This window comes from Siphateles boraxobius, unplaced genomic scaffold (assembly GCF_051911475.1).
Source record: "Siphateles boraxobius isolate OS27281-9 unplaced genomic scaffold, OSU_SipBor_1 7, whole genome shotgun sequence".
Lineage (NCBI taxonomy): Eukaryota > Metazoa > Chordata > Actinopteri > Cypriniformes > Leuciscidae > Siphateles > Siphateles boraxobius.
Window position 1 is genome coordinate 23,079,839 of NW_027509197.1, and position 25,323 is coordinate 23,105,161.

General features: G+C 37.9%; 1 protein-coding gene and 1 long non-coding RNA gene across 4 annotated transcripts in view; both read left to right on the forward strand.

Moving 5' to 3' along the window:
• The window catches only part of LOC143723180 (uncharacterized), a 292,525-nt gene that overhangs the window by 199,367 nt on the left and 67,835 nt on the right, over window positions 1-25,323 (forward strand). The gene's annotated exons all lie outside the window — the stretch shown is intronic.
• mrasa (muscle RAS oncogene homolog a) lies at window positions 535-12,533 on the forward strand. Of its 3 annotated transcripts, none has more exons than XM_077216981.1 (6): window positions 535-725; window positions 3,180-3,386; window positions 9,655-9,808; window positions 9,918-10,017; window positions 10,977-11,056; window positions 11,230-12,533. In XM_077216981.1, the coding sequence occupies exons 2-6, from the start codon at window positions 3,194-3,196 to the stop codon at window positions 11,327-11,329; spliced, it is 627 nt and encodes a 208-aa protein (XP_077073096.1). In that variant the 5' UTR covers window positions 535-725; window positions 3,180-3,193; the 3' UTR covers window positions 11,330-12,533. The 3 variants fall into 3 exon arrangements, with proteins under 3 accessions (XP_077073096.1, XP_077073097.1, XP_077073095.1); XM_077216982.1 differs by lacking the exon at window positions 535-725 and adding an exon at window positions 1,739-2,222; XM_077216980.1 differs by lacking the exon at window positions 535-725 and having other exon boundaries at window positions 2,995-3,386; window positions 11,230-11,469.

Consider the following 25,323-nt stretch of genomic DNA (forward strand, 5'->3'; position numbering starts at 1 on the left):
GAGGACGCGTTCACGCCAGACACTTACGTATATTCATTTCACACGGATGTAAGCGCAACTTTTTGTCTGTTGTTCAACCTCATCCAATTGTGACACATTACAACGCCTACACTTTTCTTCTTTAATTTTTTTTAAGTTACAATTATCTGTCAAGCGTCGTCTTTTTAAGATAAATAGAGAAAGTGTAGAGAAAGGTATTTTTAATGTCCATTGAAATGTTTATTTTGCATCTCACATATCTTATAAATCGTACTGTAATAATAATAAATTTATCTGCCGCTTTAAAAGTGATGATGAGGCTTCACACAGAGGAACAGTCCATTTGCGTGTGTGGGGAAGTAAGAGTCTTCCGTTTATTCAACGATGAACATGTTTTGAAGAAGACGGTGTTTTAGGAAAAAATCTGGATATATATTCATGGTTGTTTGTATCAGATGCATAATGCTGCTAGCCAAACAAAACAGTGACTGCTCTATAAGAGTGGCAAAAGAAACGCATCCACCCCATCGAAACCATGCTATTTATAGCATCCGCAGTTGCGATGTGAAGTTTTTTACTCCGTAATTTCAAAAGGGCGGGGTAAATGTTTTAATATTTCATTTAATCTGAACAGCAGGCCCTGTCTTCACTAAGATCCCGTTGATTATTTTGAACTTAAATATACAGGGATGTCGAGGAGGAGTCGGGATATTTGCACACTTGGTAAATTAACCAACACAGCACTGGTAAGTTTCCTGCCTGCCAGAGTTTGATGATGGTTTTTGATGATCATTGTCAGAAAAAATCACACTCATATGTTTAATTTCCGACATAAACGTTTGTCAGTTTACACCCCTCGGGTATAAACTGATTGTCATTGTTTATAATCATCAAAGATGTTTAGTACATTAAACTCTGAAATAAACTCTGAAATCTGAATATTGGGACTGATCTAACTGGATACGTCATCACGCTGCGTTAAAGTGACGTCATCTCTGATGAAAGGGCGGCGCATGAAACGCATAGACGGTAAAAGAAACATCCGAGTAATAGGGGGAAAAAACATCCGAGTAATAGATTATTAAAGCTAAAACTACAAAAATTGCTTTGCATCTGGTGGAAGTGATATAATGATGCATTTAGAAAATATATGATTTTTAATAATACGAGTGAAGTTCCTATACATAGAATGAAACGGTCATGTGTAGGCCTACTCATTTCAATCACATAAGAAAAAAAATCATGCTTCGGTAAATAATAATTAGAAATTTAAAAGACATAATTATGAGATAAAACAGTAATAATGATATAAAAAGTGGGAATTACTAAATAAAAAGTCAAAATTGACATACTGAGTCATAATTATGCTATTAAAATCATGCAATAGCAAATCCTAATTATGAGATTAAAAATCTAATTATGAGATTAGAAATAGAATTATAGGTAAAGTCAAAATGACGAAAAGTTGAATGTTAATGTCATATATATGTTTGTTTGTTTTTTTGTAAATTTACCATAATCTCATCAGTTTATTTAATTGTCCTATTTTTATAGGCCTATCATAATTTTTACTTTTTATACATTTCTCTGAATGTGAAGTGGTCTAGAAGGTACAAAAAAGAAAAATAATTTTGACGCAAATATGAATAGAAAAGTATATGTTAAGCTATCCATATATCATACATAATGTCATTGTTTATAACTATTTAATTATTTAAACTAAGTATAACTGTGATTATTTCACAATTTCTTTATTTAGGAAAGTTAAAACTCACAGTGACACTTTATCAACCACTTTGAATTAACTTCCTGATGAAGAAAATCTGAAACACTGAAAAAGACTTTCCACTCAAGAAAAAAGTCATATGGAATGACACGATGGAGTAAATGACAATTTAATTTTTTTTGGGCAAACTGTGCATGATGCCTACACCTACAGTACATGAAGTGTTAGCTTGTCATCTTAAGAGGTCAGTTTGGGGTCTCTCTCATGGGTGTGTCTGATCGAGAGGTGTCTCATAGCTTCCTTATGAAAGAGAGATCACTCAAATATCCAGGCCTGCTGGAATTAGGAAGGAAGTTTACTCCTTCCTCACATTGTGGACCGCAGGAAGGGGAGGCCGTCACCCACTGACAGACTTTTCCTCCTGAATAGCCCATAGTGCCCTGCTCATGGGCCAGGCAAACACTTGCTCATTAACCTAGCTGAGTTCCTCTTCTTTCTGCTAGAGTTGTCTTTTTAGGTAAGAAAATGTGTTTTTACTTATTGTATTATTATTTATTATCAAACAACCTGTAGGTACAAATTGCTATTTCACTAGGCTATAACTGTACATAATAACATTGGGGAACTTGCTTAAGAATTGTTCTCATAGCTTTACACAGTCAGTCCTTGTTTTCTTGTTATTTGTTGGATATTGATTAGTAAATTAATTATTAATTTATTATTTTTTGATATCCATAAAATTAAAATAACATATAGTGCTTGTAGGTTATATATATATATATATATATATATATATATATATATATATATGTATGTATGTGTGTATATATATATATATATGTATATGTATGTATGTGTGTGTGTGTGTGTGTGTGTATATATATATATATATATATATATGAGATCAGTATAGGCCTACATGTATAGAAATATGTGCATATAATGTGCATATGTGGTGCATTTGTACTTTATGGTACATTTTGTATATTTATTTGTTGGTCCATGCTAGGATTAAGGATACTTGTATTTAAAGACACATTTGCAGGAATAGATCTGATCTTTTACAAATAATATATGAATATCATCAACATTTAGACATTTTTCTCATCCTCACATATAAACTTCATGGAGCTTTAATAGAGTGTAGCCTAATTCTTTTTTCTTTTCTTTTTTTTTTACCGTAAAACAAAAATAAAATAGACTTGGGCTTTGAAGATTCAAGGCTTTGTGTTGTGCAGAAAATAACAGCAATTACCAAGAAGCACAATGTCTGCGTCTAGAACATTTTGCTCTATCCTAAATTAGCTCTCTGCAGAACTGTTCCCAAACAACACAAAACCTCATGTGTACTTGTTATCCATACTTTGAGCTTCTTTATTTCACAGAAAACTCAAGAGGTGCTCATAACTGTCCTCAATGCTTGGGCCTAAATCATGTTCAAGATTCGGATCAGATTCTCCTCTCCTCTCCTCAGGTGTAGCTGTTATCATGGCAACCAGCGCGGTCCCTAGCGACAACCTCCCGACGTACAAATTGGTGGTTGTTGGAGACGGAGGCGTAGGAAAAAGTGCTCTTACCATCCAATTTTTCCAAAAGATTTTTGTGCCAGATTACGATCCTACTATTGAAGACTCCTACTTGAAACACACAGAGATCGATGGCCAGTGGGCTATTTTGGATGGTATGTGCCAATACCTCATTGTTATCTGTAATGTTTTTCTGTATTATTTGTAAGTAATACTCATTTACAATACTCAGTGCTCTCATATTGCTATGCGTATTTCCAGCCTTATCAGTAGGCCTACCGTATAGCAAGCTTTTAGCCTCATTACGGCACAAAAAAAGTCATGCGTAATGGAAAATCCAGCTAAAACTAGCTTCAGTTGCTTGCCATTTTAAATTATTTCTAACTGATTGAAGTTGGTCAGTTATGGTCATTAGTTTAGATAAAATAATGCAAAAAGGTAAAAATGTTCTAAATTTAACATTCTGCTTTGTAAAAAATACTCTGAGACTGGGTAGAAAAAATGTAAAGAATAATAGTTTATATATATACAGGTCCTTCTCAAAAAATAGCATATTGTGATAAAGTTCATTATTTTCCATAATGTAATGATAAAAATTAAACTTTCATATATTTTAGATTCATTGCACACCAACTGAAATATTTCAGTTCTTTTATTGTTTTAATACTGATGATTTTGGCATACAGCTCATGAAAACCCAAAATTCCTATCTAAAAAAATTAGCATATCATAAAAAGGGTCTCTAAACGAGCTATTAACCTAATCATCTGAATCAACTAATTAACTCTAAACACCTGCAAAAGATTCCTGAGGCTTTTAAAAACTCCCGGCCTGTTTCATTACTCAAAACCGCAATCATGGGTAAGACTGCCGACCTGACTGCTGTCCAGAAGGCCATCATTGACACCCTCAAGCAAGAGGGTAAGACACAGAAAGAAATTTCTGAACAAATAGGCTGTTCCCAGAGTGCTGTATCAAGGCACCTCAGTGGGAAGTCTGTGGGCAAAAAACGCTGCACAACGAGAAGAGGTGACCGGACCCTGAGGAAGATTGTGGAGAAGGACCGATTCCAGACCTTGGGGGACCTGCGGAAGCAGTGGACTGAGTCTGGAGTAGAAACATCCAGAGCCACCGTGCACAGGCGTGTGCAGGAAATGGGCTACAGGTGCTGCATTCCCCAGGTCAAGCCACTTTTGAACCAGAAACAGCGGCAGAAGCGCCTGACCTGGGCTATAGAGAAGCAGCAGTGGACTGTTGCTCAGTGGTCCAAAGTACTTTTTTCGGGATGAAAGCAAATTTTGCGTGTCATTCGGAAATCAAGGTGCCAGAGTCTGGAGGAAGACTGGGGAGAAGGAAATGCCAAAATACCTGAAGTCCAGTGTCAAGTACCCACAGTCAGTGATGGTCTGGGGTGCCATGTCAGCTGCTGGTGTTGGTCCACTGTGTTTTATCAAGGGCAGGGTCAATGCAGCTAGCTATCAGGAGATTTTGGAGCACTTCATGCTTCCATCTGCTGAAAAGCTTTATGGAGATGAAGATTTCATTTTTCAGCACGACCTGGCACCTGCTCACAGTGCCAAAACCACTGGTAAATGGTTTACTGACCATGGTATTACTGTGCTCAATTGGCCTGCCAACTCTCCTGACCTGAACCCCATAGAGAATCTGTGGGATATTGTGAAGAGAAAGTTGAGAGACGCAAGACCCAACACTCTGGATGAGCTTAAGGCCGCTATCGAAGCATCCTGGGCCTCCATAACACCTCAGCAGTGCCACAGGCTGATTGCCTCCATGCCACGCCGCATTGAAGCAGTCATTTCTGCAAAAGGATCCCCGACCAAGTATTGAGTGCATAACTGAACATAATTATTTGAAGGTTGACTTTTTTTTGTATTAAAAACACTTCTTTTATTGGTTGGGTGAAATATGCTAATTTTTTGAGATAGGAATTTTGGGTTTTCATGAGCTGTATGCCAAAATCATCAGTATTAAAACAATAAAAGCCCTGAAATATTTCAGTTGGTGTGCAATGAATCTAAAATATATGAAAGTTTAATTTTTATCATTACATTATGGAAAATAATGAACTTTATCACAATATGCTAATTGTTTTAGAAGGACCTGTGTATATATATATATATATATATATATATTAGGGCTGTCAATCGATTAAAATTTTTAATCTAATTAATTACATACTCTGTAATTAATTAATCTAAATTAATCGCATACACAATCTTACAATGTTTACATGGTACAATTTCTGGTAAGCTACGTTTTTATTATTATTGCTTGACACAAATTTCACGATTTCAATTTAATTTAATTATTGTGATTTGATGCAATATCGACTCATTTGGATAAATATTAGGTACACAAGATAGTCAAGTCAAGTCAAGTCAAATATATTTATATAGCGCTTTTCACAATACAGATTGTATCAAAGCTGCTTCACAGTATCAATCAAAACAACTTAATGTTTGTTTATTACTGGAAAAAAGACATCCAAGTTTGGTAGAGCTGATCAATGGTATGATTGGTTAATTAATTTGAATATCCCCAACTGAGCAAGCCAAAGGCAACAGTGGCAAGGAACCGAAAAACTCCATCCAGTGACCTAATGGTGTCCTAACACCCCATCAGGTGACCCAATGGAGAAAAAAACCTTGGGAGAACCCAGGCTCAGTCGGGGGCCAGTTCTCCTCTGGCGTTTATGAACTAGAGGCCGAATTTACAGTAACTGTAAGATAAAAAATTTATATGAATGCCTGGCTAAATAGATGCGTCTTCAGTCTAGTTTTAAACTGGGAGAGCGAGTCTGAGCAACGAACAATATCAGGAAGGCTATTCCAGAGCTTCGGAGCTAAATGTGAAAATGCTCTGCCTCCTTTGGTGGATCTGGATATCCTAGGAATGACCAGAAACCTCGAATCTAGTGATCTTAAAGAGCGCGATGGATTGTAAGGCGATAGAAGATCCGTTAAATAGACTGGAGCTAAACCATTTAGAGCTTTATAAGTCAAAAGCAATACCTTGTAATAGATAGGCATTCATTTTTCTCAAGAAAAAAAAATCTCACCCAATGCTGTAAAAATACAGAGAGCCATATCAGCTGGTAGTATTTAAGGTTAAAAATAGCTCAAATTAAATATAATGCTTGTTTATTACAAATAACAACTTTGATATAAGTAAAAATATAATCCATACGTAATATACTAGTAGGCTACATAAATTTTGAAAAATACTCTCTATAGCTCTTTTTTATAGACAACTATAACATGCTATATGGTCATGAAATGGCTTTCCTGAGGTAACTTAGGGCTAAATGTTATGTGACATAATTGTTCTCCAGCTGTTTTATTGACCTCTTTTCGCGGTTGAAAAACACTGATTGATCGAGGAATATACATTTCGGTAAGTTTTAGGCTGCCCTACTGTATCTTTCAACATTGGTCATTCGTGTTTATTTACTATTAGCTAGAGATGATCGGTTCACGTGCCGCTATAGGGAGCTGTCATTTCACATTTACAAGCGCCAAAACGGTATTGTTTGATTTTTGCAATAAAATTAACAGAATCTGAGAGCTGAGATTTTTTTAATATCATAAGTAACGTGCTCTGTCTTGTCTGTTTCCGTGTCCTCTCTTTGGTGCGCGATTTTTCTGTGCGTGAGAAAATGGTTGTGTGACGTGAGAGCGCGTGAAAAGTTACAACACACACACACACACACACACACAAGCGCGCTTTCTGTCAGACACACTCGCCGACTCACGCACACACTGACTCCTGGATGCTTTGCATTGATGTGGTAGGCCTACTTTAGAGTTTGACGAACTCCGTTTGTTAAAAGTAAATGTTCCAAACAATGATCCAAGCAGCGCGTTCTTGTCTCCCTCCTTCTTTTTACACGAACGCTAGAACGGCTCCGCAAAGGTCAAAACGGAATGGATTAATCTGCGTTATTTTTTTTTAACGCGTTATTTCTTCTCAGATTAATTAATCAAAATTAACGCGTTATTTTGACAGCCCTAATATATATATATATATATATATATATATATATATATATATATATATATATATATATATATATATATATATATATATATATGCTTAACATTTTTGTCGAAACATTTTTTTTTCAGGATTCTTTGATGAATAGAGAGTTCAAAAGAACAGCATTTATTATAAATAACTTTTTTGGTCATATTTCTTAATTTCATAAATATCTTCTTTATCAATTTAATGTGCCTTTGTTAATTGAAAGTATTAATTTCTGTTGTTTCTTTCTTTCTTTTTTTTTAGAATATTAGTTACCCCAAACTTTTGAATGGCAGTGTATTATGATTTTTTTTTTAAATTAAGCAGCTAAAACGGTTTTCACCATTGATAATAATAAGAAATGATTTTAGAATGCGTTCTGATGGATTATGTGACACTGAAGACTGGAGTAATGGTAAATTCAGCTTTGCCATCACAGGAATTAATTACATTTTAAAATATATTACAACAGAAACCAGTTAATTTAAATTGTAATAATATTTCACAGTATTACTGTTTTTACTGTATTTTTTATCAAATGTAGCTTTGGTGAGATTAATAGACTACTTTCAAAAACCTTAATATTGTCACGATTCCTCACGAATTAGATCCAGTATAGACGATGATAATGGAAAGGTAACAAGTTAGTTTAATAGGTAACTCAAAATAACAACCAGCGTGCGCAACCAGCGTGCAACGCACAAACTGTGTACTTAACACAAACAATAACCGAAAGTGAACACAGAACAGAGAGGAACTTAAATACACAGATGAACAATGAAGACAAGGTGATAACAGCTGAACACGGTGAGTGATGACGATGATGATTGCTGGCAGGTGCGGGTAATGGTGGAGTGAGTGCAGGTGTGAGCCGGAGAGGAATGATGGGACATGTAGTGCAGACGATGACTAACGCGTGACTGTGACAATATACTGTGTGTGTATATGTATATACAGTTGCAATCAAAATTATTCAACCCCCATTGCAAACCAGGTTTATTGGCAAAATTTACAGACTTTCAGCTGTTTGCAATGAACAAATCAAACAAAAGTAATTGATAGCTCAACACAACAAATGTTTCAAGTGGTTTCCCCAAATTCAACTGAAAATGCAACTTTAATGACTTCTGCAGTCTCAAAATTATGCAACCCCTTCATGGCAAGCATCTTCAGTAGCCTACTTAGTAGAAAACCCTATTGCTGTTATGACCTGCTGCAAACGAGATGTATAACCTAGAGGGCGCTCTCACACAGACACGCCAAATATGCCCCGCCGCAGAAGTATGATAACGCGCATCATTCCAGGAAATCCCTATCGCTGTAGCTGAATAAACAAAGATTGAAACACTTTGATCGATTAAATATAACTTATAAAAACTTGACTGCCTTATTCTGTATAAGAAGCCAAATTATCTCACAGAAGGATGCTAAACTGTCGTTATGAAGTGAGTTTGGAGTAAAAAGCATGTTATCAAATGTTGTCTTTTGTTGGACAAGAAGTTCATAAATGCTTCTCATGTTGCTTTTTCAAATGCACGTTATAAGTGACTCAAACTCGCAGTGCTTTCGCAATAACCCAAATCAGCTGAAATGCGATTACATGGAAATTGCGATTAATCATGCAGCCCTAGTTGCAGCTGTTGATAGCTGCCTTTTTCTGCCCCATCCTGGTAGTGTAACCACTGTTCCTTTAACTTTGAACTTGCAAACTATGCTTCCAAATGTGTCTCTAGGATCATTTAGTGCCTTCACTATCTTTTTGTATCCTGTTCCTTCTTTGTGAAGGGCGATGAAATCTTCTCTTAACTTTTTGGACCATTCTTTTGACTCAGCCATATGGTATTTCTAACTTGCAGTCAAATGTGATGCTCAACAAACCTAGCCAGTTCAGATATTTAGTAAGTTCTAGCTCAAGCACACCTGGTGAAACTAATGAAGCCCTTGATTAGTTGCATCAGGTGTGCTCGAGACAACACATTTTTTGCAGATTTGTGCTGTTTGGAGGGATTCTATTCAGGAGGTTAAATAATTTTGAATCTGCAAACACTCATTAAAAGTTGCATTTTCAGTTAAATTTGTGTAAACAACTTGAAACATTTGTTGTGATAAACTATTTCAATTGCTTTTGTTTGATTTGTTCATTGCAAAGTGTAAAGTCTGTAAATTTAGCCAATAAACCTGATTTGCAATGGGGGTTGAATAATTTTGATTGCAACTGTGTGTGTGTGTGTGTGTGTGTGTATATATATATATATATATATATATATATATATACATATACTGTATATACGCACATACATGCATACAGAAAGAGAGAGACATTCTGTAAACATATTCCAGATAATATTTTACACTTATTATGTTTACCTTTGCTCCTTGCAGTTTTAGACACAGCAGGTCAAGAGGAATTTAGCGCCATGCGAGAGCAGTACATGAGGACTGGTGACGGATTTCTCATTGTGTTCTCTGTGACAGACAAGGCCAGCTTTGAACACGTCGACCGGTTTCACCAGCTCATCCTTCGAGTGAAAGACCGGTCAGAGATCATGTTTACTTCATACAAAACTCAAGACCACTACACATATTTGACTAGAGTTCTCCTAACAAAAAAATTCTAAGTAAAGTTTCTTTCGTGTCTGCACCAGAGAGTCTTTCCCCATGGTTTTGGTGGCTAACAAAGTGGACCTGGTGCATCTGAGGAAAGTGACAAATGAACAGGGCTGTGAGATGGCCGCTAAACACAACGTGAGTGCGTCAGATATCGAAGCACTACTTTATGTGAGAATGACAATTTTCAGTGTGTGTGCATGTTTGTGTTGACTGACAGTGGTTAAAGGGTTAGTTCACCCAATAACGAACTGTCATAATATACTCACCCCATTTCAAACCTGTATGACTTTCTTCTGTAGAAGGGAAGATTTTCGGTGAATAACACTCAAATTTCAGTCTGTACTACAACTACTAATTTTACGGTGCTTTATGTCATTTTTGGAGAATGCTGCCCCATGCATAAACACTGTAGATATACACTACCCTTCAAAACTTTGGGGTCAGTAAGATTTGTTAATGTTTTCAAAAGAAGTGAATGTTTTAAAATTGTATTACAGTAAGATAATAATAAATTAATAATGTAAAATAGTATTACAATTTAAAGCTATTATCTACTATAACTACACTATAACTATTATCTATTTTATATTTTTTATGTCATTTTATTCCTGTGATGCAATGCTGAATTTTCAGCATCATTACTCCAGTCTTCAGTGTAACATGATCCTTCAGAAATCTTTCTAATATGTTAATTTGATGCTATGTTGAAAAAGGTTGTGCTGCTTAATATATATATATATATAATTTTTTTGCCAGGATGAATAGAAAGTTTAAAAGAACAGCATTTATTTATATGCAAACATTTTGTTACCACTGTCACTTTATCAATTATAGCATTCTTGCTGAGATAAGGTTTTGATTTCTTTTGAAAAAATCTAATCTTACTGACTACAAACTTTTGAACAGTACTGTATTTTTGTAATTATTCTGATATTGTATATACATCATTAACAGATTATCTAAAATCTTAAAGATAAAAATATCAAATTTATGGTCACACAAGTATTTATCTCCTACTCTTTTTAAAGGCTTAAGTAAATGCGAGTGACTTCATTGCAGTACCGGTAATTTGCATTTCTTAACTATTTCTTTAGATCACTTACATTGAAACAAGTGCCAAGGATCCCCCAATGAATGTGGAAAGAGCTTTTCATGAACTCGTCAGAGTTATCAGGTGAATAAAACTTACAATCTCACATTTTTCAGGGGTTTGTCTTCTCATAATGATGTACAGTAAAAGATAAAAACGTTATCTATTTCTGCCTACCCAGACAGCATTTTGGGGCATAATAGGTGCAGTTAAAAGTTTCAGAGTTTTTATACTAAAATTTCCCTTTGCCTTTTTAGACAGCAAGTTCCGGAGCATATTCTGAAAAACAAGAAAAAGACAAAGTGGCGTGGAGACAGAGCCATGAGTTCTCACAAGCTTCACTGTGTGATACTGTGATATTGAGTCTCTTCTGTTGATATCATCAGAGTTTGGCAAGATAAAATGCTAAAGAGGACTGACTAGAGATCTGCACTAATCAGAGGACCACAGACTTTATCAAAAGAACTGGCGTGAAGCCTTACTCTCTCTTCCTGTCTCAGGGAAGCATGTTAGGTGAGTGAATGAATCACTACTGCCAGACAAAGGAGGAACATTCAGTTCAACACGTCCTAACGGAAGCACTGCCTGAAACAACAAAGATCACAGCCGATCAGAACATGTTTGATGTTTAATATAATATTTGATGCTAAATTTAAGTCCAGTGAGATTGCTCTGTGGGCGGAGCTACCCAGAAAGATGCGTCAAAACCGAAACCATTCACCGTAATCGTTTACACACCTACATCACAATTATGTGCAGCTTCCAAAACGCTGATATAATTATGTGGATGATTGTTTTGTAGAGCAGTCTAAACATTTTGTTTTCAGTAGTTACCACAAATATGAAGGGATATGGTTGTTTAACTTTCAAAAAGAACTAAAATAAACCTTACAAATGGATATTTATTCGCAAATGAATATGTAGCTATAGTCAAACTTCTTTTACTTTAGTGTCATAGAGTGTTAGATGCGTCTTCAATATGGCCTTTACTGTTAAGCACAAAAAGTACTTAAAATGATGGATGGGCTCATTGCACTAGCAGACAAATGAAAGCCTTTTTGCACTTTCAGTATTTGCTCTTTGGCTTTTGCTGTTTAACAGGCTGTTTAAAGTTGACTTGTGATGTAAAAGGCACATGTATTGAATTTTGTTGCACACTTTACAGGTGCTCTAAGCCTTTTTTTTATAATACCACACAGAAAAATCCCCACCACTTAACAGATACCACTGAAATACATCCTGAGAAATCTCACGTCCCTGTGACAGCGCTATAAGCAGTATTAAAGAAAAACAGTGAGCATTTTTTTCAGAAAAACTCTGCTTTGAATGATTTTTCACCTTCTGATTCACTGACATGAGAGAGTTTCTTGAGTGCCATATCAGAATCATTTCTGAAGGATCATGTGACACTGAAGACTGGAGTAATGATGCTGAAAATTCAGCTTTGCCATCATATGAATGCATTACATTTTAAAATATGTTCAAATAGAAAACATTGTTTTTACTGTATTTTCTTTTATTTATTCTTTATCAAATAAATGCAGCCTTGGGGAGTATAAAATATTTATTTCTAAAACATTGAAGAATGTTGCCAACCCCAAACATGTGAACGGATATAAACCATTAAATTTAGCATACATTGTGACTGAAAGTTGCCAAGGCAGTGTGAAGAATATAAATGTTATTCTTTTTTTTTTTTTTTTTTTTTTTTTTTTTTTATTTAACAATCAGGCATACATACAAACAAACCAACATAGTGCAGTAGTGAGCAATCTTGTAAATCCATACTTCCAGCAGTGACAAGAGTGATTTAAGTGTTTAAGTGTGTATGTGTGCGGGTGTGAGTGTGGTTATGTGTATGTGTGTGTATGCGTAAACAAAGTAACCGTTTATTATGTATTACCATTGTTATTACCATCACCATCCCACTTCCCACTACCACCATATTGCCAATATTGTGTTGGTAGATAAATGTTATTCTTGATCAACCTTCAGTATTCAAAAGTTTGCCAAACTTCCTGTGCCTCAGTTTCCTCTACATTGCACCAATTTATGTGTCTGCGCCAGTGGGATAAATAATCAGTTTCTTAGCCACTGGCTCATCTAACTGTTCCTAAAGCGCAGGCCTGTAGAAGCTGATCCCATCTGCTGTTAAGCCAAATTATGTGTTATAATGTTCATAACAGCTTTGCTCTGTGCACCCAATTTTATATTGACGCATAAATAAATCAGTAGACTAAGGCACAATATCAGACCGTGCTGTGATCTGTTGAATTGGGATTTTTTTTGGTTAATTTTTTTATTGTTTTGAAACATCATTTCTAATCAGCTATAGAGTTCAACATATCCAGAAGCTCTGTTAGAATTTGTTTAACATTGACATTGGACTAAATTGACAGTATATGGAGATTAATTTCTACAGGTGAATAGATGCCTTACAATGACTCTCTGGCTTGATATAAGGTTAAATAAAAGTAAAATCACAGTAATCTGACAGTACATTCCATTTTGCTCCTCTCGAAATATTGTTGTTATGTATTTGTTTTTCCTTTGGTTGGTCAATTACATTAAACGCTTCATTATTAATACACTGCTATCAGTGATGTCATAAACTGGTGTATTAGTTCCCTTCTGTACACTAGATCAGAGTTCATACCAATCCAATCCCATGTTATGTATGACATGATAGATCCGGACAAGGTTTGTCAAGCATTAATCATTGTCAGCATGCACTGCTTGTAAATGATGAAGTGAGTTGTTTTGGAACCAGAGGTCATCATGGGTCTAATGGGTTTTTCGTACTGTGATAAATATATATATATTTGTGAATGAATGGAAAGATTGTTTATTGCATTACTTGACACTTGTTTTACAATGCCATAACTATTTAATAAGCTGTCATCTCTCAACATCTCTACCATAATGAACAGAACCAACATTTGTTTAATCAGAGAAGCATGTCAGGTTTGATATTGTTGTGCAACAAATGCTTTGTTTGCTCTTTTTCTCTCAGCCTGATAAGATTTGAAAGTGTTTCAATGTTCACAAGTCATGTGAAAAAGCTGCTCAAAAGAAAATGACATTTTAATTTGCCTTGAATTAAGAAGGTGAACCTATTATGATGGATTGTTAGTGATGGGGTTTTAAATAAACAATTATTTATACACAATGCAGCCAAGCTTAGATTTTTACAAGAAGATGACTTGCTTTTGAATGTAAATATTTGTTTTACGTCAGTAGCCTACGCTATATCTTTACAGCTGTGGTAAATGCTTAACGATTTTTTTACATTTATGGATATTAGCCACTGAATGTATATCTGAAACAAAAAGACAACAGGATACGCTTGCATTTACCAGCAGGTGGCAGTAAAGTACAGACATTTGTATTGATCTGACTTTAAAGAAAGTTTCATTCGTAGCCTATCCTACAACAGCGATCAAAATGATCAGTTTCTTCTTGAAAAACTAAAAAGCTGAGGTCTGTAAGAACAATAATAACGTGATAATATACTACACAACCATAACAATGTCTTTATTTTTTGTTGTTTAATGCTGAAATCATTTATTTGGCATTTGCCAGTGATAGACAGAACATGAATATAGATTTAGGGGGGAACAGGGTCGTAAGATGATGCAAATCAAATATTTTTTAGTCTATATTTTAGTAGACTCGTTATCTGTTAGTATTTGACTATTTTATATGTTCTATCTTTTTCCTGTAGATTACAAATGAGTCAGTTCTGCTTAATATTGAATTCTGTCTATTCATTAAGAATTTGAGTATTTTTAAGTTACAGTGAATTCATTTATCTCGTTCTCTCCCAGAATAACGAGAGACTTCAAAGCAACTCTCTCTCTCTCTCTTTTTTTTTTTTTTTTTTTTTTTTTTTTTTGGCTTTTTAACACAGTTCTTTAGAGGATTCACTCTGTTCTCTGAGTCTGGCTCTAACATCCATAATAAAATGTGGATTTTTAAAGAGCTCAGCATTTGATTATTGCTTAAATGAAGCTCTGAGATAACTTGATTCCATAGCCTAAGTTTGTGGACTCAACATGTACAATCACCAGACTGCTAATTAGGAAAAGGTTCAAATATAATTGGTTTTACTGATGCTTTCCTTGCAAAGCTGCATGAACGATGTACTCAGCATTATCTTTTTTTATGTTGCACTAACTGTTGTGACCTTAGAAGAGCCACGTGAAAGGAAACTCAGAATGTCTTAATGTCTTCTTTTATCCCGTTTTATTGCTAACCATGAAAACTTACACAGACTTACACGTTCACCTCCTGCTGTTCTACACATGCTTTGAGAGCAAACACAACCAACTCACCATGTCATTGAGTTTTTCAGAAGCAGCTCCATATGAGCCCTTTAAGATTTTCAAAACCCTCACGTATAGAGTCCACTTCTCATCTTGAATATACCTTAACATCTGTTCCATTCAAAATTCATGCTGTGAATGGACACAAAATATATCTTTCCAGCAATGCTTGTAAAAGCCATAGCCCATACATCCATTTCTGCATAGTTTTTTTTTACAGAGCTGCTGACATTTGACTCTTATGTATTTGATAACAATACCACTTTTGAGTAGGCCTATCAGTTAAATTCTAAGGAATAAAATATAGTCCATTCAAGGCCACAGTCATCTTGCGGAAGTATCCCTCTACTGAATAAATAAATGGTGTGTGTGCAGATGTGAATTTTTGGTATTGAGTTAGATCGTGATAACATTTCTCATGTTTAGAGAAAAGGTTGGATATGACTTGAACTCACTAACAGTTAATAATTAGTCAATTCACTGTGACCTTAAGTATTCTAAATGATCAAATACTGAGAAAGTTTGGTAGTGCCATCTAATTAAAAATCAATAACATTACTTTAAGCCTTCACTTCACTGCTGGTTGCGACGGGGTTCATGTGCATGAATAGCGGTTGACTCTGTAGGGCCCAAACCAGTTTGCTGCCTTATAGGCAAGATTTTAGCTCGTGCCCCTTGAATCACAGCCAATTCCACCACTGATCATTGTGTTCACACTAGTGATGCATTATTAAGCAAAATAATATGTAATTTACAAAAGGTTCTGACAAAATGTTGATTGCTGCAGTCTATTTCAAAAATATTAAATTAATTTGAATTATCTTTAAAAAATCTGAATACTGGAACTGAATCAACTGAATCAGTGCTTTTGAACGAATCTCTTAAATGAAGTATTCTATGACAACTTAGTTTTTTTTAAGTCTCTTGTCGCCACCTACTGGTGTAACAATATAATTGATACAATCTTTAGGCTATTTGATGGGTCAGATGGTTCAGTCTATTTTAATCGCTACTAGACATCAGTGTTTATATTTTCGAAACTTTTATCCCAGTTATTCTGTGATCATTTTAATTATTGCTCTGCCTCTACAAAGCAGCAATGAACACCTAATGCACTAATTCATCCAAATATTTCTTCAAATTCAAAAGCAACTGAAGATCACCACCAGCAAATGAAAAACATCTTCATCAGTTTGATAACACAGCACAGGTGCTACAACGCAACCAAATACAGAAACACGCTTCAAATAGCCTATTCACAATACACATACGATGTGGATGTTAAAAGTAACTGTAATTGGCATCACTTGACATATTAGTGTAGTCATTACTCTAGAACACATATCCAGCTGTGACTGAGGATTTTAGTGGAGCTGTTGACATTGCGGTTTAAGCTGGATTGCCTCAACAGGGGACTGTTTTTTACGGACAGGATCTGCTGAAGAACTTCATTGCTCCCAGCTGTGACTCTCTAATGTGACAATGTTGCACAAATGCTGATGAAGCTCTGAGCTGCCCACTTGGGAGATCAGCTAGGTTTTGCTGAGGAGAGAGATTTGAAAATTAACCACTAACTCGCCAGGCACAGCTTAGAAGAAATACATTGTGCAAACATTTTCAGGCATAATGCAGGATTGTTTCTGAAATAATAAACATTTACTGTTGAAATGGCAATTGCAACAGGCAGTTGATGGATAACAAGAGCACTTGACACATCTCTTTCCTCTGAAATAGAAAGGGGGGTTACTGTTTTTCTCTTACTTAGCTTTCTGTGTGCATTGTCAAGCCTCCAAACAACACTATTACTAGCGCTCTATACCACAAGCATTATTAATGACGTGTCAGTCAAGGCAAGTGTAAGTCGATACAAACATGAATGTCATGTGCTTCCAAAGTGCCTGGTGGAAAAAATCTGCTTAGCATGTCAACAGCAACTTTACCCCTTATCATATGTCAACAGTCTAATCACAGAGAGCTAATTGATGCATCAGTTTTTCATTTTCAGGCATATTAATAGTGTCATGTGTTGAAAAAACACATTTCTTGACAATCATGTGTGATAACTGTCTTCAAAACATTGTTAATTAATGGAAGAAATGTTACATCTTCTGAAGAAACTATAGCCATCATAATGCTAGAGTGTTGTGGATGGTCGCTATGGACTCTGCTGCACCATTGCCAATAATGTGTTTCTAAGGCATTGTGAGAGGTATGATTGAGTTGCAATTGCAGACATCCCACCCTGCAAAAACTAATTTCCGGGATATGGCACAACCCCACATCGATCACTTGATCTCTTGTGACCGAATAACTGAAAACGCATCTTAATTCCAGGTGTAAACAGGCTTTCTCTCTTGTTCACTCTATTTCTGGGATATTCTATAGCCTATAATTTACTGGCGTCAAGGAGACGCTATTTGCAGGAGACTCCCGGACCTTCTGGGAGAGTTGGGGTGTCTGTAATTTGGTCGCTAGGGTGTTCTGGGTGGATTTCAGGACATTGCTAAGGCTTTCTGAGGGGATTGTGTGAGATGCCATGCGGTCGCAAGGGTGTTCTGGGTGAAGGACCGTTGCTAGAGTTGCTACAGGTGGTTTGTGGGGTGTTCCAGTTCCAGTTATGGATGGCCCAGACCAATTGTGGGTGGGCCTTAAATTAAAAACGTTATCAAATCACTGTTTAACCTAATAAAAATGACTGACTAATATACTGTTATATTATCTGTGCTTACATAATAGAGATTTTAATAACTTGATGCTCTTTAAATATTTTGTAAAAAGTTTGGGTGCATAGGATGGACCAATCCGCAATCGCGCTCACCTTGGTTCTGACCAAAGAAGAGCGCTTTGGAATCTCCATTACACACCATACCTGGCTGTGCTTCAGCGCATCTCTCAATAGACCTAAGGCCTATAGACTGTAAAAGTGGTCAGGAATCTAATATTTCCCCAAAACATAGTTTAGTTCTGCTCATATAACATGAGGCTGAATACAGATCAACAACACTGCCCGACAGTTTCAATCAATCCTCGGGCACAGACAACGTCATCTGTCTTGTAAAACATGCTCCAAAAGAGCTCATAAAGATCAATCACACCCATTAGGCCTAAATCCGGTCATAAGTGGCAATAGACCTGACGATTTCATACAACATTTATTTCTTTCGATTTCATTACTGAGCTTGGCTTATACAGTAAAGATGAATTAAAATGTAGCCAAAGTTTGCTGCATTGCAAAAAAAAAAAAAAACATTTCAGAAGCCATTAACTTATCAGGCTACAAAATAACAACTGGGTAGGTTAAATGACACTCACACTTGCCGATTTCCCCAACGTGCATACAAGCTACATCCAATCCCGAACCTCACTGTCTGCTGAATTTGCGCAGAAACATCCAAATAGACATAACCAGCTTTTTAAAATTGTTTTGAAAAGGCAAGGGAAAGCAAGGCAAGGCAAGTTTATTTATATAGCACATTTCATACACAATGGTAATTCAAAGTGCTTTACATAGAAGAAATTAAAATAATCAAAAGAAATCAGAATAATTAAAACAGTTTAGAATAAAAGATAAAATACAGAAATAATCAAATGAAATCAGAATAATTAAAACATAAAATAAAATACAGTACAAACAGTCAGACGAACAGTGGCACAGTGCTCATTCAGTAAATGCACAGCTAAACAGATGTGTTTTGAGTCTGGATTTGAATGTGACTACTGTGGAGCACATCTGATCTCTTCTGGAAGCTGGTTCCAGCTGCGGCTGGCATAGTAGCTAAAAGCAGACTCGCCATGCTTAGAGTGAACCCTTGGTATTTCTAGCCGATGTGATCCTAATGATCTGAGTGATCTGTTGGGTTTGTATTCAGTGAGCATATCTGCAATGTATTGAGGTCCTAGGCCATTGAATGATTTATATACCAGTAATAATACTTTAAAATCAATCCTAAATGTAACTGGCAGCCAGTGTAAAGACCTGAGGACTGGTGTGATGTGTTCATATTTTCTGGTTCTGCTCAGAATCCTAGCAGCAGCGTTCTGTATGAGCTGCAACTGTCTTATGGTCTTTTTGGGAAGGCCAGTGAGAAGTCCATTACAATAATCCACCCTACTGGTGATGAAAGCATGCACAAGTTTTTCTAAGTCTTGACTGGAAACAAAGCATCTAATTCTTGCAATATTTTTCAGGTGATAGTATGCTGATTTAGTTATTGCTTTGACATGACTACTGAAACTAAGGTCTGACTCCAGAGACACACCCAGATTCCTGACTTGATTTTTAGTTGTTTGACCCCTAGACTGAAGGTATGCGTTCACCTTGAGAACTTCATCTTTGTTTCCAAACGCAATGACTTCAGTTTTGTCTTTGTTTAACTGAAGAAAGTTTTGGCACATCCAATTGTTTACTTCATCAATGCATTGACAAAGGGAGTCAATGGGGCTGTAATCGTTAGGCGATAGGGATAAGTAGAGCTGTGTATCGTCTGCATAGCTATGGTAAGCGATTTGGTTCTTTCTCATTATTTGGCTCATTGGGAGCATGTACAGGTTGAATAGGAGTGGCGCAAGAATTGAGCCTTGAGGGACTCCGCATGTCATGGATGTCCACTCAGACTTATGGTCTCCTATACTCACATAATAACCTCTGCCTCCTAAGTATGACCTGAACCATTTTAGGACTATCCCAGAAACATAGTTTAGTTGAAAACTCGACTTGTGCTACAGTAGGTGACGTCACCTCGCTCCATAGGATCCACAACGAGCGTATTTAGAGCTTGGTTAAAGAATTGCTTCATTTAAAATAGGGAGGACGTCTTAAGCTATGAAACTTTGAAAACTAAACATTTAGACTATTTTAGCACAAATTATGAACTTATTTGCTGATTTTTAATAATTCTTGACGAAAATAAAATATATTAAAAGTTTTTGTTTTTTTAAGAAAAGTTTTGGGTCTAGGTGATTTGTAAAGAGCTGTAATGGGTTTATAGAGTATTTGGTTTCTGGCGAATTTCTAGATAGTTGCTAGGGTGTTCTGATTGGGTAACTGAGTTCTGAGTGTTCTGGGTGGGTTGCTTGAGTTGCTAAGTGGTAGGGTATTCAATGCTGTATTAGTGAAATTATTTTTGAATTTATACATTAATGAACATCACTATGTACAAGCTAAATTGGCCTTTGAGAGTAGAGAAAGGCTTCCTGTGGAGATGGTTATGTCTGCCAAAGGCTCCATCTAAACCCATTCTCTAGTAATTGTCGGACACATTCTTGTTTACTTTGCAGCTATGTGATTTGTCAGGATTGCTAAATGTAAAATGAATCAGAGATGAGGGCACAGTTCCAAATCTATTTCCATCTGAAAGCCTTTCAAACCCATTTAAACATAATTAAACTTGTGTAATCTTGAGTAGTAAAAGTACATTCATTTTTGTATAACAAGCAACGATTGCTTAACTGCAGTGGTATTGTGTTTGACACGCACTCTGCATGAATATGATAACTCAGAATAGACTCATGTGATGTGATGTGAGATATCATTTATGATATACATCATATATATACATACACCATTTTAGAAAGGTGTGCTAATTTATTTTTTGCTTAAAAAAGAGCGATTCCAAAAACGGCAGGCTGAAACTGCAGTTTCGTGCTGACCTTATCACTTACTGCCATTTTGGTCCATGCAGTTGTCCACAGCAGCTTATAAGATATATTTAATTAATACTAAAATCTAGAGTGCCACTTTATATTAGGTGTTTTTACCTAACATTTAAATTAATAATTTGATACAATGCTCTTCTTGTGTTCATACATGTTTTACATTATATTATTATAATGACCTGTAATTACATCTGTAATTAATTTCTATAATTACATTCTTGACTCTTCCCTTCCCTTTTAACCCATCATTAACACAAGCACATTGTACTTATTTTTTATGTAGGCTAAGTACTTAGGGCCTATTAAAGACACCTATAACGTGTGACCAAATCTAGCTTTTGTTAGATGATTAATATGTTTATGCTCAACCAACTAACTTTTGGGCTTGTAATAAACTTTAAATAAAAGAAAACTTGCCCTGGCTACCATAGTCCGTCTGAATATACTCAATTCTGATTAGCTGGAAAGTTTGCAATAAAGCTGCTGAATGTCAGTTTAATCACCATTCTATATTAATGTGCTGTTTTCAGTATCCAGGTTTCCATTCAAGGATTAATTTTTTTTTTGCCAAAAAAGGTTTAGCGCATCAAAATGTTTAATGATATAGCTGATAGAAATTCTTAATTATTGATCAAATTTTGCAAATGTCAACACAATCTTTTTACATTTACTTTAGAGCATAAATTCGTGATACTTCAAATGTCATTAAAAACTAGTCTGGAAACACTTTTTGTCGAGAAAAGGGGCTTTAACCTACACATTGCACTGAACCAATCTTTTTATGCACCCAAAAATAATAAAATAGCTTAGCTACTGAATCACTTTATTATATTTCTTATCAACATGGAGGTAAAATCGCTGGTTTTGAAGTAATTAAACTCATAGCTTCACAGACACAGAATGCTAGAGCTAATGAGCCATAACTGACAAAAAATAACCATTATGTTTAGCCTTCCGGTCCACTTCGCGTTGGGTGGTTCTTTGCCTCCACGTTGTGCATTAAAACCATCTAATTCACAGCTTATCACGGCTTGTGAGGTGAGAGACAAAACCCACGAAGAAGATAATGAAAGTTAAAGCCCAATTTATACTTCTGCATCGAACTCATGCCGTAGCAACGTCGTAGGCTGTGTGTAGCACGCGTAATCTTCGGCGTACCCTGACGTGCACCTCTCCAAAAATGTAAAAATGCGTCAATTCTATGCGGATGCAAGCGCTGTGATTAGTCTGCTAGAATTGCTCCCTCGGGTTTCACGCTCTCTTCGCATGTGTAAGTGCACGTCAACACAGACAACGACGCAGAAGTAATGCCGCGTTCCAGGCAACTTGTAACCCGTGTTTTTCCAGCCTTATACCCGTGAAAGTGCACTGGAACGGCAGTCAAACCGTGACTTCCCACCCGTGAACTCGTACTAGATCGATCATGTAGGCTACTCCCAGTTACGAGCTCTGACGTCACATAGCCCGCGAAACTATACAAAACGTCTCTGGTTACTGATGTAACCTATGTTCTCTGAATAGGGAACGAGACGCTGCGTAGCTTAGACGCAGTGGGAACGCCCTCCGGGTGTGCCGATTGTCTGAAGCCCTTATAGAATCACGGCGATTCATTGGCTGATGGCGCGGGCGCCGCCATGACGCTCCTGCGTCATCATATTATATTAGCGCGCACGCCATCTGCTCCTCAGATTTCTCTGCCGAAAAAGGAAGCTTTTTCTGCAGCACTATGAGCTTGGCAGCGAACGCAGTGTCTCGTTCCCTATTCAGAGAACATAGGTTACATCAGTAACCAGAGACGTTCTCTTTCATAGGTTCACTCAACGCTGCGTAGCTTAGACGCAGTGGGAACGAAATACCAAACTCGCCAAGCTAAGCGCTGCCGCAACTAGTACAAGACCAGATAACTCACACGATTGGTTCAGGCAGACAAAACCTGGGAACCTGGAGTTGTGTCAAGATCCAAACTGTAGAATCTGACAAAAGTGTGCGGAGAGGACCATCCTGCCGCCACACAAATGTCCTCCAGGAGGGCACCTCTAAAAAGGGCTTGAGAGGAAGCCACGCCCCTGGTGGAATGTGCTCTGATGCTAAGAGGTGAAGGTAGACCGCGCACCTCATAAGCCAGTGAAATAGCTTCTGTAACCCAGTGGGAAATTCTCTGCTTTGATGCGGCAAGCCCACGGCGGCCAGCACCAAAACATACCAAGAGCTGGTTGGATTTTCTCCAACCACCAGAGCGATCCACATATAACTTCAATGCCCGGACCGGCAGAGCAAGTTAAGCTTTCTGTCCTCCTCAGAGACAAAAGGAGGAGGATGGAAAGAGCGAAGGCTAACAACCGGAAAGCTGTGGACAAAACTTTGGGCACATAACCTGGTTTTAGTCTCAAAGTCACTCTGACCAAGCCAGGAGCAAATCAATACATGACTTGCTAACAGAAAGAGCTTGCAAATCCCCCACCCGCTTCAAAGAGGCCAAGGCTAACAAAAGAGTAATCTTGAGAGTCAAGATCCGCTCTGGAGCTGACTGTAAGGGCTCAAAGGGGGCCTCCGTTAAGCCCTCCAGGACGACCGACAGGTCCCAGGAGGGGATTCCAGGGGAGCGTACTGGCTTCAGGCGCCTAACCCCACGCATAAAAGCTGAGACTAACCTCAACTTGACCAGGGGGATCTCATCCGATTCTCTATGAGCAGCAATAGCGGCAACATACACAACTCAAAGTAGTACAGGACCTCCGCATCGGCCATGGGTGGCCGAATGCATCTATCCCCAGTGGCGCTGGGGGGCTCAGGGAGAACCAAAGTGGGCATTGGGATGAATCATTTGATGCAAAAAGGTCCACTTCTGCCTTTCCGAACACTTCCCAGATCAGGGCTACTGTTCGGCGGTTCAACGTCCATTCCCCCGACTTGAGTTTCTGCCTTGACAGAAAATCTGCTGCGAGGTTCAGGACCCCCGGAACATGGACTGCCCTCAGTGACAGGAATTTGTCTTGCGACCATAGGAGAAGGCGGCGCGCATGCCTGTCCAGGGTGCGCGACCGTGAACCCCCCTGTCGGTTTACATGAGACACCACCGCCATATTCTCTGTTCTGACAATGACATGATGCCCTTTGAGAAAGGGGAGAAAATGAAGGAGGGCCAGGGAAACAGCTCTCAGCTCTAAGCTGTTTATGTGCCAATCGAGAGTCTCCCCAGTCCAGACCCCGTATGCTGGCCTGCCTTCGAAAACCGCACCCCATCCGGTTAGAGAGGCATCCGTCGTAATCATTTGGCGACGGAAAACAGCACCCATGCTGACCCCTTTCTGAAGGAAAAGAGGGTCCCGCCAAATTGAAAGCGCGCGGAAACAACTGCGCGACACCTTCAACAGGCGAAAAGCCGATCCTGTGGACCGGGCACCTGAGAGTTTCATCCACCACAGAAACGGTCTCATGTGGAGCAACCCTAAGGGGAGCACGGGGGATGCTGCGGCCATGAGACCAAGAAGCCTGCGACAATTGCCCACAGAAACATGATGGCCGAGCGTGAAGCGGGCCAAACATGTCAGAAGACTGGAAATCCGGGCAGGAGCCAAACGGGCCTGCATCAGAACGGAATCCAGGCGCACCCCTAAGAAGACTGTGCATAGAGCTGGGGCAAGAACACTCTTCTCTGTGTTCAACCTCAGGCCGAGAGACTGAATGTGACGAAGGACAATGTCCCTGTGGTGAGTCACTAATTCCCTGGAGTTGGCCAAGAGGAGCCAATCGTCCAGGTAATTGAGTATACGGATGCCCTGGAGCCGCAACGGGGCCAGAGCAGCATCCATACACTTTGTAAACGTTCTCGGTGCTAGAACGAGACCAAAGGGGAGGACCCTGTACTGGTATGCTTTTTCTCCTAAGGCGAACCTGAGGAACCTCCTGTGTCGCCGTACGACCTGAATATGAAAATATGTATCCTTCAGGTCTACTGTCACGAACCAGTCCCCTGCCCGAATCTGAGATATGATAGCTTTTAGCGTCAACATCTTGAATTTCCCTTTGTAAAGAGAGAAATTCAGCCGGCGCAGGTCTAGTATCGGTCGCAGACCTCCGGCCTTTTTCGGGACAAAGAAGTAGCGGCTGAAGAAGCCTTGATCGACTTCCTTCGGAGGAACATCTTCTATAGCTCCCTTGAGGAGAAGGGACGAAATCTCCCGCTGTAGAGCAGAAGCCTCTGAGGCGCTGTTGACTACAGTGGGACAGACCCCGTTGAAGCAAGGGGGCGGGTGACAGAACTGAAGTGTGTAGCCGAGCCGAACCGTGCGGAGGATCCAGGGCGTTTGACCAAGGCCAAAGGGTCTGCCTGCTCCTGAGAGAAAACGAAAGTGTCTCCGATTCGAGCGG